Source organism: Schistocerca americana, chromosome 6 (assembly GCF_021461395.2).
Source record: "Schistocerca americana isolate TAMUIC-IGC-003095 chromosome 6, iqSchAmer2.1, whole genome shotgun sequence".
Taxonomy (NCBI): domain Eukaryota; kingdom Metazoa; phylum Arthropoda; class Insecta; order Orthoptera; family Acrididae; genus Schistocerca; species Schistocerca americana.
This window is the reverse complement of record NC_060124.1, coordinates 237,527,719-237,551,869: the sequence shown is the minus strand read 5'-3', so window position 1 is coordinate 237,551,869 and position 24,151 is coordinate 237,527,719. Positions and strand designations below refer to the sequence as shown.

At 43.6% G+C, this 24,151-nt stretch overlaps 1 protein-coding gene, 1 non-coding gene and 1 pseudogene across 2 annotated transcripts in view; 2 read left to right on the top strand and 1 right to left on the bottom strand.

The window, feature by feature from the left end:
- Positions 1-3,970: 3,970 nt before the first annotated feature.
- LOC124619235 (endoglucanase A-like) overlaps positions 3,971-24,151 on the bottom strand; it is a 45,632-nt gene continuing 25,451 nt past the window's right edge. Inside the window, exons 5-8 of the mRNA XM_047145478.1 lie at positions 22,791-22,953; positions 13,042-13,206; positions 7,535-7,674; positions 3,971-4,233 (exon numbers count right to left, since the gene is read on the bottom strand). Of these exons, the coding sequence (XP_047001434.1) occupies positions 4,020-4,233; positions 7,535-7,674; positions 13,042-13,206; positions 22,791-22,953 (682 nt within the window). The 3' untranslated portion in view covers positions 3,971-4,019. The remainder of the gene's footprint in view (positions 4,234-7,534; positions 7,675-13,041; positions 13,207-22,790; positions 22,954-24,151) is intronic.
- LOC124621204 lies at positions 20,948-21,065 on the top strand (annotated as a pseudogene).
- Trnas-cga lies at positions 22,347-22,421 on the top strand. Its single transcript has one exon. It is a non-coding gene; the product is annotated as a tRNA-Ser (tRNA).

The window sequence follows — 24,151 nt, the reverse complement described above, 5'->3', positions numbered from 1 at the left end:
ATTGTATGACTACGTACGAGTGATAAGTCACAACGGCAACCAATCGACACATTAGTCTGTTTGCATTCCATATTTAAGCTTTCGCTGAGAAACTGAATCAAGCGTATGTCACTATACGGCAATAATTGTAGATTTCGAGTCCACCCCGTAGCTGCCTGGTCAGCGCGGCGGACTGTCACGCCAAGGTTAAAAAAAATGGCTCTGAGCACTATGGGACTTAACTTCTGAGGTCATCAGTCCCCTACAACTTATAACTACTTAAACCTAACTAACCTAAGCACATCGTACACATCCATGCCCGAAGCAGGATTCGAACCTGCGACCGTAGCAGTCGCGCGGTTCCTGACTGTAACGCCTAGAACCGCTCGGCCACTTCGGCCGGCGTCACGCCAAGGGGCCCGGATTTGATTTTCGGCTGGGGCAGGAGAGCTTCTCCGCTTAGGGTCTGGGTGTTGTGTTGTCATCATCATCATTTAATCTCCATCTCCGACGCGCAGGTCGCCCAATATGGCGTCGAATGCAATAAGTACTTGCCCTCGGCGGCCGAACTTCCACGAATGGGGGACTCCCGGCCCACAATGCCGTACGCTCATTTCCATTTCCATGAAAATTTCGACACACTAGTAATGACTACAGCTCATAATATGTAATTTTTGTACCAGGTTATTATTACCTTAATGTGGTCATTATCCCGTTACGCAAATTGTACTTCGCAATAGAGATGTCAGAATTAAATCGTATAGTGTTTTACACGTTGTTTGAGAACTTGATTGCTATCTTAAAGAATCTGACACGTGTGATTCCCTATCGCAGTCCGGGCTACTCCTTTTGTACACTGTGCAAGCCACACCTGGTTTCCGACACCTGTGGAAGAGGTTTTGCCTAATTTGGGGCTATAGAACAATATTTCCATAATTCTTGTAAATGAAGCTTTCTTCAAATTATCTACAGCTATAGATACTTGGAAAAAAATCTTTCCTTGTGCTAACAGCTGTGGAGTTTTATTTAGTCTCTACCACTTTCAGTATTGGCAATGATCTTCGCAGGAGGTACTGCAAGATACAAGACAACATAACACAAGTATTCTTACAACATGACAGTGGAAACAAAAACATAACGTAAGTCAACTGGTCTAAAATATGCCTCTGCTAAATAAGGAAGCGTCAAGTACAGAATGTGACTAATTATGACAATAAATGTTTCCGTGAATTTCCACTAATTATTTGGTTAGCAAATAATTGGAAAGCTCTGTCTTATATGCATCTAATGAATATGTCAGTTCAGACCAATAATTTCAGGGTGCACCACAATTATTTGTATTACACAAGACTGCCCTTCACGTAGCTATTTTCCTTTTCTTGTGAAATAATAGCTCATCTAGTAGTATTGTCGCAGGTTGTCCGAGTTCTGAGTTTGTAGGTAGGTATAAATACCATATGGCTAATGTAGATAAATAACTGACATTCGTAAGTAAGTAACTTCTTGAATTACCAAGTCACAGCATGACAATGATGAGATAGTAGAAAAAAAGGGGCTGTTGTTGGCGGAAAAATGTTTGAATATAAAATAATTTTTGTGTGTAGCAGTTATTGTTATGTATGGCCTACATAGATTTCGTTGAAAAATATGACACTCGCTAATACTTACGCTGCTACTTAGATTACAAGTAAAATTTGATACTATCACGATGTACTCCAGCACACTAGAAGATAACTGTATACTATTTTTAAGTAAGGTTAAGTATCCTCGTGTAGTATAATCTTCCACACAACCTTTTTATTTTAATTTAATGACACTTTTCTTAGTAAATATTCTTCCAAACTGAAAAAAATATTTTTAGTGCACGATGCTGCGTAACATAGTAAACACCCAATACATTTGGAGAATTTGAGTACTATAGATTCCTTCAGTTAGTGAAAGAAAAACACGTGAATTGAGGGCTTATTTAGTTTTGCATGCAACTGTGACATATATTTGGGACAGTACTCTTCTCACCATTACTATCAGACGCCATCTTAACTTGAATGTTTATTCCATGTGTGGTCAAACAATAATATCTGAAACACGAAGCTGTAGTCTGATATTCTTTGATGTACACGTAATGTCTACTTCTTTCGGTATTGCAATTTTATCTTTGAACTGTACTGCGCACTGTTTACTACGCATCGATGGACTACTTTTTCCTGTTAAGATTAAGTGTGTGCATGCTACCCAAGCTTCGATAGTGTAAATCTACTACAGTGTGAACTCTCTGACACAAAAGTGGTGATAATTAGTCACATTTTATAGTTTATGTTGCCGCATTTGGTAGAGATGTATTTTTGAGCGGTTGATGTACATTATATAAGCACGAGTATAACGTTGCTTCAAATCTTTTTATCTGCTTTCATGTTACAAGTTTGTAGGAAATTACATTCTGTTATTCTTGTCTTGTACAAGGGAAGATGGTTTCCAGTACCGAAACCGGTAGAGAATAAAAGAAACTCTACAGCCTTTGCACATAGAAAAGATTTTTTTCTTTGTTGGGGTATTTTATGATGGGTAAATGACTAGCTACTTTCCCCTTATTCCAGGTGTTTTCCAATTGTTGTTGGAAATAAACTTTTGAAATGTGTTGACAGGAAGAACCACTTTGCTACTCAATTCTATCACTTGGCGGAGCAAATGGTCATTGCAGTAGTCTGGATTCTGCTCCTGAGTCCAATTGGCTGAAAGCTCTGGACGTATAACAACTTTGTAGAGATGCTTGGAGAGCTGCGTAATCGTGATGCGGCTGTCAGTTCTCCCATTTGTAGGAAGCAGGTAGTGAGTCCTGTTGGGCAGAGGCTGTATTTAAGAGTTTAGAGTGTGTTGATTTGGGAATGAAGGATCTCCAGTGAACAGTAAAGATGTTCGGCCAGTACAGAATGTTTTGAAAGAGTTCGCAAGTGCATTCCCCGTGTGTGGGCATGGACTTCTGGTCAGTTACTTTTCTTTGCAATTGTCGGTCTAGTTAGTGCGCCCATGATCGGTAGGAACAGCCAGCACGACATGGCGTAGATCCATCAGCCAGCTAGAGGTGATGTTTACAGTTCCAGATACACGTATTGGAATCTAATTGGAGGCAATAAATTCCTTTTTTTTTTTTTCAATGGAAATCTGTAGTGGGATTTTTTCTGTGTCTGTTGCTTTTCTGTAGTAAATTGTAGATATGTTTTGCTAAAACCGGCTGGAGGTGGTGTAGCGAACGTTTTCAGTGTATCTTTTTCAAAATAGTACTCGGAACTAGCCGCGCGGGATTAGGCGAGCGGTCTCAGGCGCTGCAGTCATGGTCTGTTCGGTTGGTCCTGGTGGAGGTTCGAGTCCTCCCTCGGGCATGGATGTGTGTGTTTGTCCTTTGGATAATTTAGGTTAAGTAGTGTGTAAGCTTAGGGACTGATGACCTTAGCAGTTAAGTCCCATAAGATTTCACATACACACACACACACACACACACACACACACACACACACACACACACACTCGAAACTAGAAGTCGCTCTGAATAGCGTTCGCTTGATACAGGACATTCGTTAACAGTATAGTAGGGACAATTTTAATAGTGCATTTGGTGTCATATAGGAGCCGGCCACCCTTATTTAGACTGATTTAGCGGTGTGGCGCTTCCGATGATTGATCTGGAGCCGGCAACAAATGTTTCCCAGTAAATCTGGCGGAGCTGCACGTCGCGTAATTTCTCACGCGCCGCAAAGCGCTAAAAATGTGTGGGTCAGTTTGAGGCCACTGGAGGTGTGATGACGAGGCGAAAGGAGCAGTTCGAATACTTTACCTGAACTGTTGCAAACTGCACCTTTATCAGCGCAAAGGAACTTCATATACAACGGAGTTCCTACTTGTCTCAGCCGCATTGCAAATTGCTCGATGCAGGAACTGGAATTCTCAGGAGGTACGACGAATTTGTTAATACTGACGGAAGTAACAAACACAGTCGTGCACTTAGCGTTTTAGTTTATTGTGGGACACCTGTGGAAGGGAATGGTTCAGAGTCCAAGTTGTACGAGAGCCGCCACGACCCCCTGGAATCCGGCGTTGAAGTCGAGCGCGACTTCGTTGTGCTGGTAGTCGGTGCGGTTGTCGTAGTAGGCGTCGTAGGCATCCGGCCCACCAACCAGGCCGCCATAGAGCACTTGCGGGTTGGGATCCGGCGTGCTGAACTGCGTCCAGTCGCACGTCGCGGGCGCGTCGGGGCACGACCTGTCGATACAGAACAGCAGGAAACTGTACCTAGAGTACAGCAGGCGGTTTCGGAGACTTGGTCAGAGATGTACATTTAAGACACGTGTGGCGTTCGTACTGCAATATCTTCAGTACACACACCATCAGATTATTTGACTTGTCGCTCTAACGAAGTAGGCGAGTGTCAGCAATTTGTCTCATGGTCTCATCGTGGCGCGTTTATCTTCTGCCGTTAGGTCAGGCGATAGGAATGCCACTTGCACACGTAGAGTAGCAGATTGACGGTGACCAACTTGATTAAGTTTCACACACATTTATTAAAAATACACTCCTGGAAATGGAAAAAAGAACACATTGACACCGGTGTGTCAGACTCACCATACTTGCTCCGGACACTGCGAGAGGGCTGTACAAGCAATGATCACACGCACGGCACAGCGGACACACCAGGAACCGCGGTGTTGGCCGTCGAATGGCGCTAGCTGCGCAGCATTTGTGCACCGCCGCCGTCAGTGTCAGCCAGTTTGTCGTGGCATACGGAGCTCCATCGCATTCTTTAACACTGGTAGCATGCCGCGACAGCGTGGACATGAACCGTATGTGCAGTTGACGGACTTTGAGCGAGGGCGTATAGTGGGCATGCGGGAGGCCGGGTGGACGTACCGCCGAAGTGCTCAACACGTGGGGCGTGAGGTCTCCACAGTACATCGATGTTGTCGCCAGTGGTCGGCGGAAGGTGCACGTGCCCGTCGACCTGGGACCGGACCGCAGCGACGCACGGATGCACGCCAAGACCGTAGGATCCTACGCAGTGCCGTAGGGGACCGCACCGCCACTTCCCAGCAAATTAGGGACACTGTTGCTCCTGGGGTATCGGCGAGGACCATTCGCAACCGTCTCCATGAAGCTGGGCTACGGTCCCGCACACCGTTAGGCCGTCTTCCGCTCACGCCCCAACATCGTGCAGCCCGCCTCCAGTGGTGTCGCGACAGGCGTGAATGGAGGGACGAATGGAGACGTGTCGTCTTCAGCGATGAGAGTCGCCTCTGCCTTGGTGCCAATGATGGTCGTATGCGTGTTTGGCGCCGTGCAGGTGAGCGCGACAATCAGGACTGCATACGACCGAGGCACACAGGGCCAGCACCCGGCATCATGGTGTGGGGAGCGATCTCCTACACTGGCCGTACACCACTGGTGATCGTCGAGGGGACACTGAATAGTGCACGGTACATCCAAACCGTCATCGAACCCATCGTTCTACCATTCCTAGACCGGCAAGGGAACTTGCTGTTCCAACAGGACAATGCACGTCCGCATGTATCCCGTGCCACCCAACGTGCTCTAGAAGGTGTAAGTCAACTACCCTGGCCAGCAAGATCTCCGGATCTGTCCCCCATTGAGCATGTTTGGGACTGGATGAAGTGTCGTCTCACGCGGTCTGCACGTCCAGCACGAACGCTGGTCCAACTGAGGCGCCAGGTGGAAATGGCATGGCAAGCCGTTCCACAGGACTACATCCAGCATCTCTACGATCGTCTCCATGGGAGAATAGCAGCCTGCATTGCTGCGAAAGGTGGATATACACTGTACTAGTGCCGACATTGTGCATGCTCTGTTGCCTGTGTCTATGTGCCTGTGGTTCTGTCAGTGTGATCATGTGATGTATCTGACCCCAGGAATGTGTCAATAAAGTTTCCCCTTCCTGGGACAACGAGTTCACGGTGTTCTTATTTCAATTTCCAGGAGTGTAGTAACAAGCATAAAAATTACTTAACTTGGATCTGGATGCTATTTACAATTGACAATCTGAAGTTCCTTTGGTATTGGTACGTTAATCTTATTCCCGCATATATCTCTGATACTTGACAAAAGTGTCTATACATTTATCTTCATGGCTATGTACAGGAGTATGGTAATCTTATAAGGCGCAGACTGAAACTTGACTATAGACTGGTACAGACAAATGTAGACTCCCTAATCGGAGGTCTGTACACTCGTTATAATACCTCGCGCGTTCATGTATCACTGCGCGAGTGTGATCTGCGAGGAGATCTGTGCTGTGAAAACGAGACAGTGGGGAACATCCACAAGAGGTTGAAAAAGCTGTATGAAGATGCTGCTGTCGATCGCAGTACAGTTGGTTGGTGGGCAAGCAGGTTACGTGATGAAAGCGGGCACGGCAGTATTGAAGATTGTCCTCGCAGCGGCAGGCCTCGTACTGCACACACCCCAGACAATGTGCCGAGATTTAACGGATTGGTGACTGCTGACAGACGCATCACAGTGAACGAATTGTCACGCTACGTTGGGATAGGGGAAGGAAGCGTTTGCAGAATACTGAAAGTGTTGGCGTTAAAAAAAGTTTGTGCCAGGTGGGTTCCCAGGATGCTGACAGTGGCTCACAAAGAAACAAGAAAAACGGTACGCAGCGAACTTTTGGAACAGTACGAGAATGGTGGAGATGAATTTCTTGGAAGAATTGTGACAGGTGATGAAACATGGCTCCATCGCTTTTCACCAGAGGCAACCAATGGAGTGGCATCATGCAAATTCACCCAAGGAAAAAAATTCAAAACCATACCTTCTGCTGGAAAAGTTATGGCTACGGTGTTTTTCGATTCCGAAGGACTCTTGCTTGTGGACATCATGCCAAGTGGAACCACCATAAATTATGATGCATATGTGACGACACTGAAGAAACTTCAAGCTCTACTGAGTCGTGTTCGACTATATTGGCAAAAGCAGGATGTTTTGCTGTAGCACGACAATGCACGGCCACATGTCAGTCAAAAAACCATGCAAGCGATCACTAAACTCGGATGGACAACACTGAAACACGCGCCTTACTGTTCTGACCTGGCTCCATGTGACTATCATCTCTTTGGGGAACAGAAAGACTCTCTTCGTGGAACAAGGTTTGAACATGATGACTCCCTTGTGCACGCTGCCAAACAGTGGCTCCAACAGGTTGGTCCAGAATTTTACCGTGCAGGTATTCAGGCGCTGGTTCCAAGATGGCGTAAGGCAGTTGAAAGGGATGGAAATTATGTGGAGAAATGAAAATATTGTTCTTGAAAGATGTATCTACACACTGTAAAACTTTCAAACATGTAGAATAAAAGATGGATTTAAACAAAATAGTGTGCATTACTTTTGGAGTGACCCTTGTAAGTAGATCACTGGCTATGCGTCTTTACATTTGCAACGGAAAACTGAAAGTGCTGGTAATGTGGTAGCAGTAAGGCGGCAAAGACTGAGCGCATCCCCTGTATTACCCGCCTTCCTACTTGCACTCCACTATAGCTGCCCGACTACTCACGCGGCGCGGTGGTGCGCCCTGAGCGGCGGGTTCTCACCGAAGCCGACCAGATAGCTGCGACCCGTGTCCCCCAGGATGTAGCCGATCTGCTCCTTGGCCAGCGCCTGGTTCTCCTCCGTGTTGATGCCCAGTGCAGCTGCCTGCGAAGAACAAAAATGTTCAAATGTGTGTGAAAGCTTATAGGATTTAACTTCCAAGGTCGTCAGTCCCTAAGCTTACACACTACTTAACCTAAATTATCCTAAGGACAAACACACACACCCATGCCCGAGGGAGGACTCGAACCTCCACCGGGACCAGCCGCACAGTCCATGACTGCAGCGCCTGAGACCGCTCGGCTAGTACCGCGCGGCCTGCGAAGATGCAGAGGAGAATCCTCTCTGTGGTCAGTCCTGCATTAGTAATCTAATTCGTGTAGTTCTGTTTCCGTTACGCACACTTTGCAAACTTCTTTATGAGATGAAGCATTTATTACATTAGGGAACATTAAAAACTAATACATTTATTACTTAAAGAAATGCATCTAAGAGCAGCAACATCAGATAGATAGATATTCAGCGATCACAGGCCCTGCAGACCACGCGCTGCTTCCACAAACTGCCTCCATTCCTTCTTGTTTTGTGTCCGGTTCCACCAGGGCTCTTCTATTCCCAGGGTTGCTAGGTCCTTCGCCAGGTCGTCCATCCAGCGCTGAGTTGGTCGTCCAATGCGGCGAGTGATATTTGGTTTCCCCGCTAGTGCGACCTTCGCCTGTCTTCCATCTGGCGTACGGGCTACATGGCCCATCCATTGTATTCTTTTGCTCTTTATCTTCAGTAGAATAGTTGGTTGTCGCATCAGAAGGTACATTTCCTCGATTTTGCTCCTCCTCCATTCTCCATTATCTAAAACTGGTCCCAATATCTTCCTCATTACTCTTCTTTCAAATATTAATAGTTTTTCCCTTTCTCGCTTAGTCACGCTCCATGTTTCTGAACCTGCTGGGCATATCACTGTGCTGTAGATTTTCGTCTTAGTGTTCACTGAGATCGATTTAGAGCCAAGCGTCTCATTGAGGGTATGCATATATTTCGTTCCCACTGCTATTCTTTCCTTGATGTCCTTGTTATGTTATTGTCCGTGGTAAATCACGATCCCAAGTATTTGAACTAGTCTGCACTCTTGAACCTCTTGCCATCTATCTCAACAAATTCTATCTGCTCTTGTCTTCTTCCTAATTGCGTCAACTCTGTTTTGTCATGATGCACTTTGGGCATATTATAGCCAATTTCCATTCTTCTGGCAGTGTCTCCTTCTCCCATATCAATCGATGGTTATTTCACTTACATCACAACTTCTTCAACTCCCAAACATTTACCTAATTTTCACTATGGTTATTTTTTTAAATAATGTATTCCTAAAAAATTAATAACTTCGCATCATACGCTTCGATTAAATGGAAGGCAATAATATGCCCTGTGTATCAATACTTATTTCAAGGTGACTGTCCTACGTGTTACTTTACTTGAGTGAAATGGAATACTGACTGATTGAAAGCCTCCTACTTCCTTATTTGAAGTAAGCTGAGTAAACAACTAGAATTACGGAAGAGAAAATGAGCACAAAATATTACCTCTTTTATACAACTTTTTTTTCCATGAAAGAAAAGTTAAAGTGATCTGACTTATTTGATTAATGAAACAGGAAAGACCATAGCGCAACGAGTAATTTAATGAAAAAGGGATTAGAACATGTATTTACATGACTGCAACATTACGATCAGCACATTCCAGTCTCCTAATACGACCTGCAAGTTCATTTGTTACCTTTGCAACAGAGGATGTAAAACGTCACTTTGTGTGGTCTAACACCTATTCACAATTAACATCAAGTACAATAATCAGTCTGAACATATTCAAGATCAGCAGGAATACTCGAACTTCTCTGCAACATACTTGCTGTAAAATGCATGCAAAGAATTAGAAAATACTTCTCCGGATAGCTTACCCGAAAAACGATTCTGCTGAAAGCAGAAAGTGACTTGTGAAAGGCTCTAGTTTCAACCAATTCATTTGACCTTGATCACAAAGACAGTACATTTATAAAGCTGAAAACGCTGCGAATGAAATATTACGTCAGGGAGTGCATAGAAGCCACAACCACCGTAAACGTCTCTCGGTTGCAACGTGGAAAATGGTTATCGAATTGAAACATCAGAGTCATCGACATAAGGCAGACAGAGTCCCCGTAATGCATCTGATCCCAACGCTCCAGGAAACACAAGTATTCTCTGTCTGGCCGTTTACTCGAGCATGCTACTGAAACTGCCATAGTGACACCGACTTGGCCAGCTTCTGCTCCAAGGTATAGTGTACAGACGTACCTCTGCTGTGCAGCCAAAAACTGTAACATTCGTGACAGTCTAAAACCATGCATAGTGCATCTTTGCGCCTCGCCAGCAGCTAATACCTCGCAGTAAAGATGAATTTTTGCAATGTGGTTTCTTAATGGACGTCTTTCAAGGTGAACGATTGCTAAGTTGCATTACTATGCTTCTCTCCCAGGTGGATCAGGCCAGTACGTGATACTAAGGACTCGTGGCATCCATTGAAACGTCATGCAGTGCCTTTTGCATGTCCACAACTTCACAGAATTGCTGGAAGCAATAGCATCAATGATGCGGTGGTTGGCCATCACTTATGCACATGCCCCAAGACTTGAGCCACCTCCCAGCAGGAGCTAGAGAGTGTCACATCAGCTCTCTTAGCAAAAGTTGATCATCTCTCTCTGTCGCTTCTCTAACATTCTCAGATATTGGCCCTGAGCTAGTTCTTACATTTTATTGGCCACTTTAGGTTCCTTGCTTCACTGAAAATACATCGTAAAATCATTTGTTGATCCTTCATGACATCCCAAGCTAAAAGAAAACATACTGGATGAAATTATTCGGCCTGAATGACTTCTGAAATAGTGCTTAGTTTCCCGATGCCCGATATTCCTAGAAGGTATCGTGCACTCTTATATTCACTGTGCATTTTTACTGCAGACGTAGTGACCAAGCAAACAGAGTCTTTTCTGCCTGTACAGTGGAATGGGTCTCGACTGGACAGTCCTTGTCTGTTTACATGAGTTATCTCCATATGATTCCAGATCGCTCTAGTGCAGTCGCAAGACAATACACGGTATAGACCACGGTGTGCACCAATAAGAGACCAATAAATCTTCTAACGGCATTTGTTGCGGTTATTTATTTATTCAAATAATACAATGTGTGTGGATGGTATAGGTACAAACGATAGGGGCAAGTCAGTGGTAATGAAACAATAACATAACCTTTAAAAGAAAGTCTGGAATCCAATGTTCACACCAACATGACGCATGCACAACTACAGTCGTACCAGTGTCACAACGCTGTTAATGTCCAAGGCTTCGTTTATTTTGAAACACAGCACGCATTTACAAAGCGATAAACTCTCGATGGATTTATCGTCCTTCTGGATGTTGAGGTGTTTCCGATCCACATGGCCGAAGCGTAGCCTTCATCATATTGGCAGTGTGAGGGCAGGCGCTATCGCGCAGCTGGATGATCCTGTCCAACAGCACTCCGACAGCCCGAAAGCAAACGGAACAGCCAACAGTGGTAGCATCCCACACCTTCCAGCCAAATAAATCCCAAATTCTTCACACAAGTTCCGGTAAGGTCGCGATGACCCCCTTCTTCGACTGCAGAGCCACTCTGTTTGGTTAGTTGCTCGAGCGAGGAATCAGAATCAATGTGCAACACTTCTAAGACACTTTGCAGAAACTGCAACGCGCCATAAAATCAAAACGCCCACGAGTGGTGTCAGGCGTATGATACCGTCGCACAACAATGCCCACCTGCATATTGCTAATCAGACGAAGGCTGCGCTTCAGCGATTTGGTCGGGAAACACTGCAATATCCTTTTGTTCAATACACATCTTTCTCTGTGTGATTTGGCGCCCTGAAGAAAGACACTCGTGGACGTCGGTTTCAGTCGGACGAGTAAGTGCGAGAGTGGTTGCGGCTGTGGATCCTTTAATGGCCGGCCGCTTTTTATAAAACTGGAATTGATCGTCTCGGCTCCTAGCGGGACAAATGTCTTAACACGCGCGGTGATTATTTTGAAAGGCGGATTTCGGTTTTCATTTGACTGTCCCTTATATGTTTATCAGGATTATCTACTTGTTTCATTGTCCACCACTCACCGTCTTAGTTTTTACCTGCAATAGTGAAATTACCTTTATATTACAGGAAGCAGACATGCCTTGCTCATATTATTGCAAATAGGGACTATTGACTGTAGATTCACCAGCTGCAACATATTCGCGTATACGAAGAGTGATCCAATAGTGTCAAATGTTTTTTATGCCAGTCTTTGATCAGAATATCAGTTCTTTTGACGATGACCGGTTTCATTCCGTAATGACCATCCTCAGATCTACAACATACAATTATATACACCTAGTGAGCAGTGTGTCGTTCAACACGATACATCAATACGTATCACAATATACCATATACAACTAGGGAAATGTACAGATAAAATACGGTAAAATGTCGCTATACAGTAGCGACATCTAGGTAGGATGTAGGGAGATTTCTGGCAGCTACTGTACTTCAGTAGCTAGTTGCAATAATGACTGTGTGGACGATGTGGTCTATTCTACATCTTATTTTAGATCTATGTGACGATGCTGTGCTGATTAATGGTTCAAATGGCTCTGAGCACTATGGGACTTAACTTCTGAGGTCATTAGTCCCCTAGAACTCACAACTACTTAAACCTAACTAACCTAAGGACATCACACACATCCATGCCCGAGGCAGGGTTCGAACCTGCGACCGTAGCGGTCACGCGGTTCCAGACAGTAGCACCTAGAACCGCTCGGCCACCCCGGCCGGCGTGCTGATTATATTTATATATTTTGACGATGCAATTATGGCCTTATCACTTTAGGACATGGTGTAGAAAAGGTACGTTTTACCGTATATAATCTGTACATTTCCCTAGCTGTCTGTAGTATATTGTGATATGTATTGCTGTATTGTGTTGAAAGACACACGCTCACTTGGTGTATGTACTTGTATATTGTAGATCTGAGGATGATCATTACGGACTGAAACCGGTCATTGTCAGAAGAATTGATATTGTGATCAAAGACTTGAATAAAAACATTTGACTGATTGTAGAGTATAGTGCAGGAACTGTCTTCGTGGACTGTTGGCTCAGTCTTTCTTTTGTTGCGTAAAGACTTACAGTAGAGTTAAACAAGAACACACACCTTAGTTTATGTTAGTTCTGACGATAATGCCAAATGGAGAGAAAATAGAAGTGTACCAGTTTGCTAGTTCACTAACGGCTGCTCATGCAGATGACATTATCAACGGGTAACCAAAGAGAATGATAACGTATTGCTTAAGTATTCATGAATTCTTATCCCATGAAACGATAGTCATGTTAGTTCTGGACGAAGCTGTTCTACAGATTATTTCCAACAGACTTACCTTGAGACAGGTCAAAGCGACGTTGGCTGCTAGCCGGAGATTCCCCCAGTCGGAGAGGTAGAGCAGTCTCAGGGGAGTCCGCTGCTGCTGGTGCACCATGTACGTGCAGTGGTTAGTCAGCAGAGTGATGAACTGCTCGTCACCGGTTATGTCCGCCAGGAGCGCCTGCAGCCCAGGAAATTATGTTACCCACAAACCCATCGAAAAGCCTCCCAAATCTCCTGCTTCAATTTGACCGAAGAACATTAATCCTTCTGTTAACCCTTTCATTAACGATAAGCTCTTTTAAGTCTGTTGTGAAATTCTGATTCCCCTTCAGTTCTGTAAAATGTTTTTTAGAGTACCAAAACATTGTTCGACTTAGTGAAATCTTGAGACAATTATTATAATTCTTTTTTTAAGAAAAGAGTTATTCAGTCTTTCTACCCTGTCTTGATATTTTAGCCGTAAGATGATAATTTGCCATCCGTACTTGTTACTCGTATATACACAACTTGTTACGTAATTTGAGAATGGAGGTACTGTAATGAATGCTACTTGCAAATGTTCATCAGAGAAGAAACAGAGGAAATGGTCATCAAATACAGCTCAAGAGAACAACTTCCCAAAGCAGTCGAGGTCTAATTGTAAAGGGGCCTAATTGCACAGGTGATTTTCAAGCATTTCGAGAGATTCCTTCTTGGACCCTCTCATAGAAATAAACTCAGTTTGAGTAGAAAATGTAATGACAATCATAAAAGTAAACTGAGCTAGAACAGAAAACGTCCAGATAGCATTCGACTGTGCTGCATTACTTGTTACTTGTTGCAGCATGATAATCGTGATGCATGAAATAAAATCCGGTGTGCAGTAAATGTATGACTCAAGCACACAAGTACTCGTATGAATCTGAATACATCCAGTCCTCATCCATTACTTGAGTAAATTATCCGTTGGCTTATAGTTATAAAGGCACCCTGGAGATTGACATTATTATCGAGATGTTATGTATTGCAATCAGTAAAATAAATTAATGTTTTATTCATTGGTTTGCTATTATTCCAAACAACTAAAGTAGAATCCCGTATTTATAATGAGAATCAAAATCAGAGAATTAATTATCAGAGAAAGAGAGAATGATAAATAAGGTAGAATCATTAGAAGGAGAAACCTTTTATGTACCCTCCACATGACCAGGAATCTTTCTACTTGTTCCATTAACAACAATATTTTTACGAAACGAACCTTCCTCATAACAGGGCCTTTCAAATATGTACAGGAACCACTCAAGGTTTTGTACTGTTACTGAAATATTATCCCAAATCTATTTTTTTTTTCAACACTATCACCAATGACAATTTCGTCAAGTGAACTACTTTATTATCTGTGAATATTTCTAGGAATAGGCCCGCCTCCAGACGACGGCACACTATCTTGTCTAATTTCACATGATTCTGAGGGAATATTTGCAAGAATTTCATGTTATGTCTTACGGTACCAGTACATGATTCATTAAGAGGGAAATATTGTCGTAAGGCTTTACTGTGATGAATATTTACTGCATATGGAAACATCGACGAAAATGCCTGCTTCAACTTGAATGCAGATGCTGGCCAAACCTGAGGTTACCCTGTCGTATTTGACCAGGTACGGCAGCCGTGCAGTCTCCCCAGTACATTGTAAGTATCAGTTGTGGTCAGAACAGTGTTCTGTTCAGTCGTGATTGTATTATGCCGGAGGTAACTGAATTCTAACGTGGGCAAATTATTGGTGTTTGTATGGTGCGTACTTTCGTAAAGAAGGTAGTCGAAGTGTTTTGTGTTTCAAGAGGCACCGTATCGCAGATCAAACCGCATACAGGAAGCGGGTCAACATCCTCGGCTGCGTTACAACTCGGACGAAAATATGCGTTGAGTGACCGTGGCGCACGTTTGCTAAAGACGATTGTGACGAAAAATAAGATGACGACGTAACTTCACCGCAGAACTGAATGCCACTCTTGCAGAAAATTTCAGCACCAAGAGAGCTCCATAAGCTGGAAATTGCAGGAAAACGGTGGTGCCGAAGCCATAAAACCTGTACTGTGGACCAATGGAAAAAAGTCATTTGGCGACGTGAGTCTTGTTTCGTACTGTTCCCAACTTCTGGTCCAGGTCATGTCTCAAGAGTGAAACACGACTGGGATTCTGTGATGATTTGAGCAGCCATATCTTGACATTCCATGGGTCTCATGGTTATTCTGCAAGACTGCATTACTGTCGAGGATAATTTGGCTGTTTTGGCTGTACCTCCCATGGTACAATGTTTGTTTCCTAATGATAGTGCTATGTTCGGACGACCGGGCCGCTGTTCACACAGATCACTTGGTCCAGGACTGGTTTTGTGAGCACCAGGATGAAATGTCGCGCCTCCCCTGGCCACCAGTCACCAGACCCCAGTGTTACTGAGTCTTTGTCATCTACTTTGGAGAGAAAGTTGCGTAATCGCTACCTCCACAGTTACTTTAAATTGCCACTATTTTGCAGAAAGAATAGTATAAGATCCCCTTGAAAACCATAAAGAACCTGTATTTACCCATTCCGAGACGATTGGAATATGTCTCAAATGCCAGGTTTTCCCACAAGGTATTACGCGTGGGAATGTGTTATGTTTGTGATGTTTCCATATTTTTGCTCCCCCCCGTTATGTACCGTATCTGACATGCCGTTCAATTGGAGATGGTTAACACCAGGTTTTCATGTAAGGTAATTCGATATAGCATCATCTTGAATATTAGCTTTACAATGTTCTTTAAAAAGATGGATTTTTATCCTCAGTATCATTAGTTTTAATATGACAATATGTTTTCCATGTACAGGTTAGCATCAGTAGGACGAATAAATGAGCTAAGCATGTTCTTATTGAATGTTCACTGTAGGGGACTGAGGGGCTCTTTTATAGTGCTTTTAGGTGACAGAAGAGGTGAGTTACGTATCCCGAAATCGTTTGCTTGTGAGTTAGTAAATTTTCAATAAACACAACTGTATGCTCGGGCAAACTGAATAAACAGAATGGTACGACATTTAGTATATTCCACAAACATTGTGCAATACTCGATTTTCCCCTTTTATATATTGTCACCGGTCAACTCTGCTGATGGATATCTTAAAGACGGGATGTTATCAAATTGAGACATTTCTTCCGTTTAGTAAAAACAACTACTGTATTTTACCTTCATCTTGAATGGCTTCCTAGCAGATCTTAGGATGCCTATTGGATGCTGCGACATTTCTAAGATATAACTTCGGTTTACTGTTCCAAATGGTTCAAATGGTTCGAAGCACTATGGGACATTACATCAGAGGTCATCAGTCCCCTAGACTTAGAACTACTTAAACCTAAGGACATCACACACATCCATGTCCGAGGCAGGATTCGAAACTGCGACCTTAGCAGCAGCGCGGTTCCGAGCTGAAGCGCCTAGAACTGCTCGGTCACAGGGCCGGCTACTGTTCCATGTTCGATCGCATCAGTCTTTCACAAACTTACCTTCACGGCATACATTAACCTACATCTTGCGCTGATACTGGAAGAGATTGGCACACACGGCAAAGTAATGATTCAGTTACCGATCTGAGACCCCGATAACAGCTACGTATCTGAGATCATTCATATAAGATTGCCTCTTCGCTCTGAAACTTTGTTTTCTTTTCATGTCGCCATACAAGCTATATCTTTTATCCTTAAATTCCCAGAGAGCGCAGAGGAGAAGACTAACATCAAAGAGTTTTGTTATCTGTTCCAGGTGTTCTCTGTTAAAAATACAAAAAGCCTTTCATTAATGGTCTCTTTAAATTTCGCAGTACACTCGGGAGGTGTTCCTTAGATACTTGAATTGGTCTTGACGCTGCTTTTCAGAGGCGCTCAAAAGTCTGGCTCCAATGTAACCTCTTATTATTTCATTACGTTACGGAGGAAAACGTTTTTCTTAAAGGAGATATAAGGTGAATGTTTCTCTCTCCTTTCTCTTTTCTTCTCTCACTTAACTGTAGTCCCCACTTTAAAGATATTTTGTTCCAATATATATCTCTGTATAACTGTTCCTCACAATTTCGTCGATTATCGCTTCCCTATTCTGTGTAGTACGTCTTCTTTTTATGATTTCTTCGTTTTACTTTCTGTCTGTTATTGCTACGTTTCCAGTTCTTCATTGGCATTCACCGTTTTTTGTAAGTGCTGCAGATGTACAGTTTAGAAACGTCCATTCAGTTTAGCACAACGCTGAGACATCAGTTCGCCCTAAATGGCGATAAAAATTTCCATGTATGATAATTTCTTGAATGAGCAAGCTTTTTCCCCGTCCCAGTCGTTCAACTTAAATCATTGTTACAGACATTTATTTCCTTGGAGAGGAAAACTGAATCCACTTTTCTTCCAAACCAACATTCACCTTTGATTTTCTTTTCAAATTGAATTCATCGATTCATTGCCTCTGCACTACGAGTAAGTTCTGAGGTTTTGGACGTTTCGTTTCTCGATTTTCCAACTACAGAGTTTTAATGTAGTAATAACTGTCTTAACAGAAGAACACTCGAGATTGCATTACTTTTTTATTTTTTATTTCGATAAACGCTTTCGGTTTATATGACCATCTTCAGACCGAAGGCTCTGATGAGTGAGGAACCGATACTCACAACAGTTCCGTGTTCCAACTCCTCACGTCACCTGAGCCTCTGGTCTGAAAACGGTGATATAGACCGAAACGGTTTACCGAAATTAAAAATAAATAATTTATTGAGATTTGGACTTTTTTGTTAAATCTGTAATTTACGATCGCTCTGGTTTCTAAATAACTTCAAAATTTACAGTGATAACTGTCTAGAAGTTTTACCGATTTTCATTGAACTTTTTGTACATTTTTGTGACAGGAATCACTAGGAACTTTATGTCTTCCGCCGTTAGAGTATGTTCCTCGGGTGTCGATGCTTCTTTAAAGTCCAACAATGATCCATATTGTCTGTCAAAAGTAATGGTGACTTAGGAGAGTGCCGTCTGCCACGTACAAATGCTTTATAGGGAACAGTAGGTGCGTCTTACATGTGATCAGAAGTCGGTCATGCCACGAATCTCATCCGACAATGAAAAGAACTCTGGCAACTATTAAAAATTAAGAATTCATGATTATCAATCATTTCTAGAAGAAAGGAAAATTTGGTAAAGGTGCACAGCGAAAATGGACACATGAAAAAGTACACGATAGCAAAAGCACTAACCGACAAACACAGGTCCATAAATGAGCTTTTTCTAGGCATATTTGCTGGAACATCGTTAACAGCCACCTCTGAGGACGAAACATGTATTTGAAATGTAACTCTTCGATTAAGTCCGTATCTAATGGTGATAAAACTGAATCCATTGTCTACCTTAATAAGGAATGCCTTATTAACTGATGACTTAACATGGTACAGTCAAGGGGGTTGGCGGAAGAAAGTGTTAACCCACAAGAGCGAATTTTGAGTACATTCGTGTAATATGTTTGTATAAATTCAAAGAAAAGTACATATATACAATAAGACAAAACAACTTGTATAGGAAACAGTGCCATATTAGTTATTAAAGTCCACTTTTGGCATAGTAAATTCTAGGAGGAACCTAAGGGCCATCAGGGCTTCATTGTAATATTATAACTATGCAGTAAACCAGTTAATTCGGTAGACAAATGAATATTGTTAAATTATCGTCGATGCAAGAAGGGCTAAGAAGTTTTACGATGCATTTAAGTTTTGATGGCTGAATGCCACTCTCGCCATTCAGCGATAGGATATACTTGGAGCCTGCTCTTATATGGTACTTGGTCTGACCACACTCTCGAATTTCGTTAACTTTTTAGATGAATCATTTCAGATTATTTAATTTTAACTGTTTTACAGTATCCACTAATGAATAAACAGCTATCTGTACATCCACCTATAATCACAGGTTGCCTGCTTCCTTCTCCTAACGAATCCAGTCAGCTACGAGAACTTCTTGTGCACAACATGAACGCCAGTTTCTCAGGAAACAGGTGGAAGGAAATCCTACGCCCGATTCGTTCTGATAGGGCAGGAATGTGTTAGCTTAAGTAGCGCAGTCTCGGTTAGGAAGACATAACTAGTTACACTATACGTCATTTTTATCAGTTGCTACAGACTCGTGGCCAAACTGAGAAACTCGCACTGAAGTTTGGCAGCGTGAGGTACCTTGCAAGAAACACATCTATTTTAAGATGTCTGCAGAGGATGAAATCGTATACACAAAGATCACGGTATCTCACAGTCCATGGAATGTCATCGTTACATAAAATGACGTGCCTGCAAACAACTAGCGAAAGGCTGCCATCAATTGTCTAGTATTATGGGACATGGCTTCGTCCTGTTGAAACAGCACGTTTTTCATGTTCTCGACATAAAGAATGCTCCAAGCATATCAGTATACCGAGCGGATGTTAGGATGTTATATCGCTGCAATGCCACACCTGCGTTCAAAGAAATAAGGGCCAAAGACACTATGACATTATACAGCGCACCATACTTTATCCTTGATGGTATGTAAAGGACATTCGAGAAACTCACAAGGATTTTTCTCCACACAGTGACGAAAATTGTGATTGTTAACACATCCGTTTAGATCGAAGTTGGCTTCGTCTGACATCTGTATTATGTTAAAGACGCTGGTGTCCTAAATTCTCTATGACACAATGTCGTGGATTTAATTGCTGCGCGATGTGTATCTTACAGTGGCCGATCTTCAGTTCGTGTGGTATTATTTGTACGCTTTGTCGCCCACTCTCTGGTGTGGAGATGCATATTGCCGAACGGAGCGATGAAAGCTCCTTTCGATGGAAACTCTAGCAGCTGCAAAGTTCTCTGGTGAACGTACCGTTCGAACGCCACTTTGAGGTTCCTTTTCAATCCTGGAACAGTTCCCTCAAACGATCCTGTTGGCAGAACATCCGCAAGTGAGCATTATAGCATAGGTTGAAAATACCGCTTCAGTTGTAAATTATTTTATTTTCGCACGACCGGTTTCGGTCTGTTATAAGCCCATCCTCAGGTGTCGTATCTGTGCTGTGGTCCCCGAGCGCCGCGTGTACAACGCGCGGTGCACTGCCTATGAACGCAGAACAGGGGAGCCACAGCACAGCTACGACACCTGCGAATGCGCTTATAACAGTCCGCAACCGGTCGTGTGAAAAACAAGTAATTTACGACCGAAGCGGTATTTTCGATCTCTCCTGTAATGCTCAGCTGCGGATGTGCTGCCAACAGGATTGTTTCAGGGAACTGTTCCAGTGGTGATGGTGGTGGTGATGGTGGTTAGTGTTTAACGTCCCGTCGACAACGAGGTCATTAGAGACGGAGCGCAAGCTCGGGTTAGGGAAGGATTGGGAAGGAAATCGGCCGTGCCCTTTCAAAGGAACCATCACGGCATTTGCCTAAAACGATTTAGGCAAATCACGGAAAACCTAAATCAGGATGGCCGGAGACGGGATTGAACCATCGTCCTCCCGAACTGTTGCAGGATTGAAAAGGAACCTCAAGGTTCATCGATTGGATGACGTACAGCTATGGCGTCCTAGCTGTTAATGTTGTGTAAATACTATTTGCGCCGCAGTCACACTGCCATCCTGCTTGTGGAACGCTCACACAGCGATAGCACGTTCCGCAACACACCGACGCTGTATGATTACTAAATGGCAAAGGGTTCACAATAACCATCCACTGCTTCTTAACAATGTCGGGTCTATACTGTTGACAACAGTAACGTTCATAATTTCCCATTTCCCTTCGCCACGCTGTATATTTGTGTTAACTAGAACAAAATTTCATACTGAAGTCCGTGGCACAATTACACAGAATGTAATGGGCATAAATGCAGAGTTTTTACGTCCTACCTTAATATGTACACAGGCAACGGCCTTGCCGCAGTGGATACACCGGTTCCCGTGAGATCACCGAAGTTAAGTGCTGTCGGGCGTGGTCGGCACTCGGATGGGTGACCATCCAGGCCGCCTTGCGCTGTTGCAATTTTTCAGGGTGCTCTCAGCCTCGTGATGCCAATTAAGGAGCTACTCGACCGAATAGTAGCGGCTTCGGTCAAGAATACCATCATAACGACCGGGAGAGCGGTATGCTGGCTCCACGCCCCACCTATCCACATCCTCCACTGAGGATGACACGGCGGTTCGATGGTCCCGGTAGGCCACTCGTGGCCTGCAGACGGAGTGCTTTTAATATGTACACAGGTCAGTCGGTTGACTTGTTTTTTCTCTGCATCGAACGGTCTTTCCATAGACTCATCACATATTTACTACCTGAAGTTTTCTGCATGGTCATAAATGCTCCACTAATTGAAGTACAGTTCTCAGTATAGGCTAACCGCTTGGCAATCACGTGTCCACACTCCAACGCCTGACTTCCTGTCCAGAGGAAATAAGCATTAGCAGCTTGCTCTTGCCATATGTACTTGGAGGTACTGTACAACCTAAAGCATACGATTTGTAATAGCTGTAATCATTATTCTGCAAATGACGCTAATACTGATGTAACGATTTTCAGTACACCGTCCTCAGTCCCCAACAGAAATATCTGCTCTTACACCTGATTCGCACAGTATACAACGAAGAGATCTGCAGTAGCTTGGCACAGGCGAGAAAATATTCCTCAACTGGTATCAGGTACTGATGCGGAAACGAGGATGAAGTTCATGAAAGTGAGCACTTGGTCGTCCGCAGCTCGTGGTCGTGGGGTAGCGTTCTCGCTTCCCACACCTGGGTTCCCGGGTTCGATTCCCGGCGGGGTGAGGGATTTTCTCTGCCTCGTGAAGAGTGGGTGTTGTGTGATGTCCTTAGATTAGTTAGGTTTAAGTAATTCTAAGTTCTAGGGGACTGATGACCATAGATGTAAAGTCCCATAGTGCTCAGAGCCATTTGAACCTTCTTTTTCTTTTCTTTTTTTTTGAGCAATTGGAGCATTGTGTTAAAGTGGAATGAGGACAATCTGAAAACAGGGATCATGGAAGAATGTTAAGAATTAACAGATAAGGTACTACACGGAGAAATACTGAAAAGTAGAGGTGAGGAGAGACGCATACGGAAGATTCTTACCAGTAGAAGGGACAAATGATAGGATCTAGAATGAAATTTTCACTCTACAGCGGAGTGTGCGCTGATTTGAAACTTCCTGGCAGATATCCTTTCTTCGAGGAGTGCTAGTTCTGCAAGGTTCGCAGGAGAGCTTCTGTGAAGTTTGGAAGGTAGGAGACGAGGTACTGGCGGAATTAAAGTTGTGAGGACGGGGCGTGAGTCGTGCTTGGGTAGCTCAGTTGGTAGAGCGCTTGCCCGCGAAAGGCAAAGGTCCCGAGTTCGAGTCTCGGTCCGGCACACAGTTTTAATCTGCCAGGAAGTTTCAAATGATAGGATAGTTGTTATTGCACCCAAGAAGGGTTTGAAGGAGCTGGAAGGGGCAGCAGAGGAGAAAGAGTAGCAGTATCAAACAAAGCCCATAGCACGTTAAACTAATGACAAAGGTTTTTTTGGTTATAGTGGGCACCTGGGAAGAAAAATTTTGGTACAACAGAAAAAAATAGAGCTCAACATTGAACCTGCCACATATACACGTTTAGATAAGGTACAATGATTATACGTTGAAAGACTACGTACTGTTCTCATTTGTGCCCGAGATGAAAAACAGTCATCTGAAATTGTCCTATTGGTCGTAAGAGATTAGCATTTAGGAATTCTCTAACATTACCACAATGCCCATCGTCTTCTGGTCGTAGCTGAGGTTACTGGAGATGTACTGCAGCTGGAACTCTTCGAAGAGCTCTAGGGCCCTTTGCAGGTACGATTCGTCCCCAGTTGCTTTGTACACCCAAACGTAGCCCCACACCAGCTCATCTGTGTAGCCGGACGACCTGAAATGAGCACAACGGCTATAATGTAGCGCTTATGGTTTGGGAGAATCGATCCACACAGTTTCCAGATAGCTTAGTACCTGTGAGATAATGAGAAATTAATAACGAACACACCATGGTATACACTTTAACCTTTGTGCCACTTGTCTTCAAGACCAGCAAGACCACAGCAAACTATCGACCACAGAATTGCTGTCACGCACTGCCTAGCTTCATCAGAAAATATGTGATATTGTCTTTAATACACCGAATTCTTATTCATAGGAGCACAAATTCCAGTCATATCATTCACACGTTATCCCTGGTTTATTTTAATCACTTGTGGTGATTGCTAATGCGGATTTTTCAATTAGGCCCAACCTTTTTAACACTGAGTTCGTACTTCTGGAAGTTAAATAAAATCCCTTTGGAGCTCTTCAAAATATGAAGCAGTCATGAGGAGTTTTCTGAAAATAATCTACCCTCCTCTGTCGTGTTACGTAATGGTTATATATGGCATTTTGAATGGAAGGAAGCATGTAAGTTACAGAACAATTAAGTTATACCTGATCCATTCAGCCGATTGTACACATGCTAGTTGTGGCCATAGTAATAAGTCAGAATCAAACTCAAAAACTTTTATCTTAGAAAAAGCCAAGAAATTTCGTCGATGAAGACTTATATCGAAAAGCTACCAGCTTGAGCTTCGTGAACAGATCTATAACCGTATGCTAAATCTATCTGATACTATATCCATGAAATTTATTGTGTAAGATTTTCTAACAGTCTTACAAGAGCTACGTACGCATGTATTTAACAGGAGACCTAGAAACGACGGAAAGGCTTCGTCCCGCCGTAGCCCTCAGTGATCCACAGCCCCACAAACAGACCACAGCAGTCCACCCACCCCTCCGCCGCCTCACACCGAACCCAGGGTTACTGTGCGATTCGGCCCCCAGTGGACCCCCCCCCCCCCCCCCCTCTGGGAACGTCTCATACCAGACGTGTGTAACCCCAGAGGTTTGTGTGGTAGAATAATTATGGTGTACGTGTAAACGTTGTTTGCGCAGTAATTGTGGACACAGTGTAACTGAGGCAGAATAAGGGCAACCAGCCCGCATACGGCGAGATAGACGGAAAACCGCCTTAAAAACTATCCACAGGCTGGCCGACACACGGGACCTCGACACTAATTCGCGGGTGGATTCGTGCCGGGGAG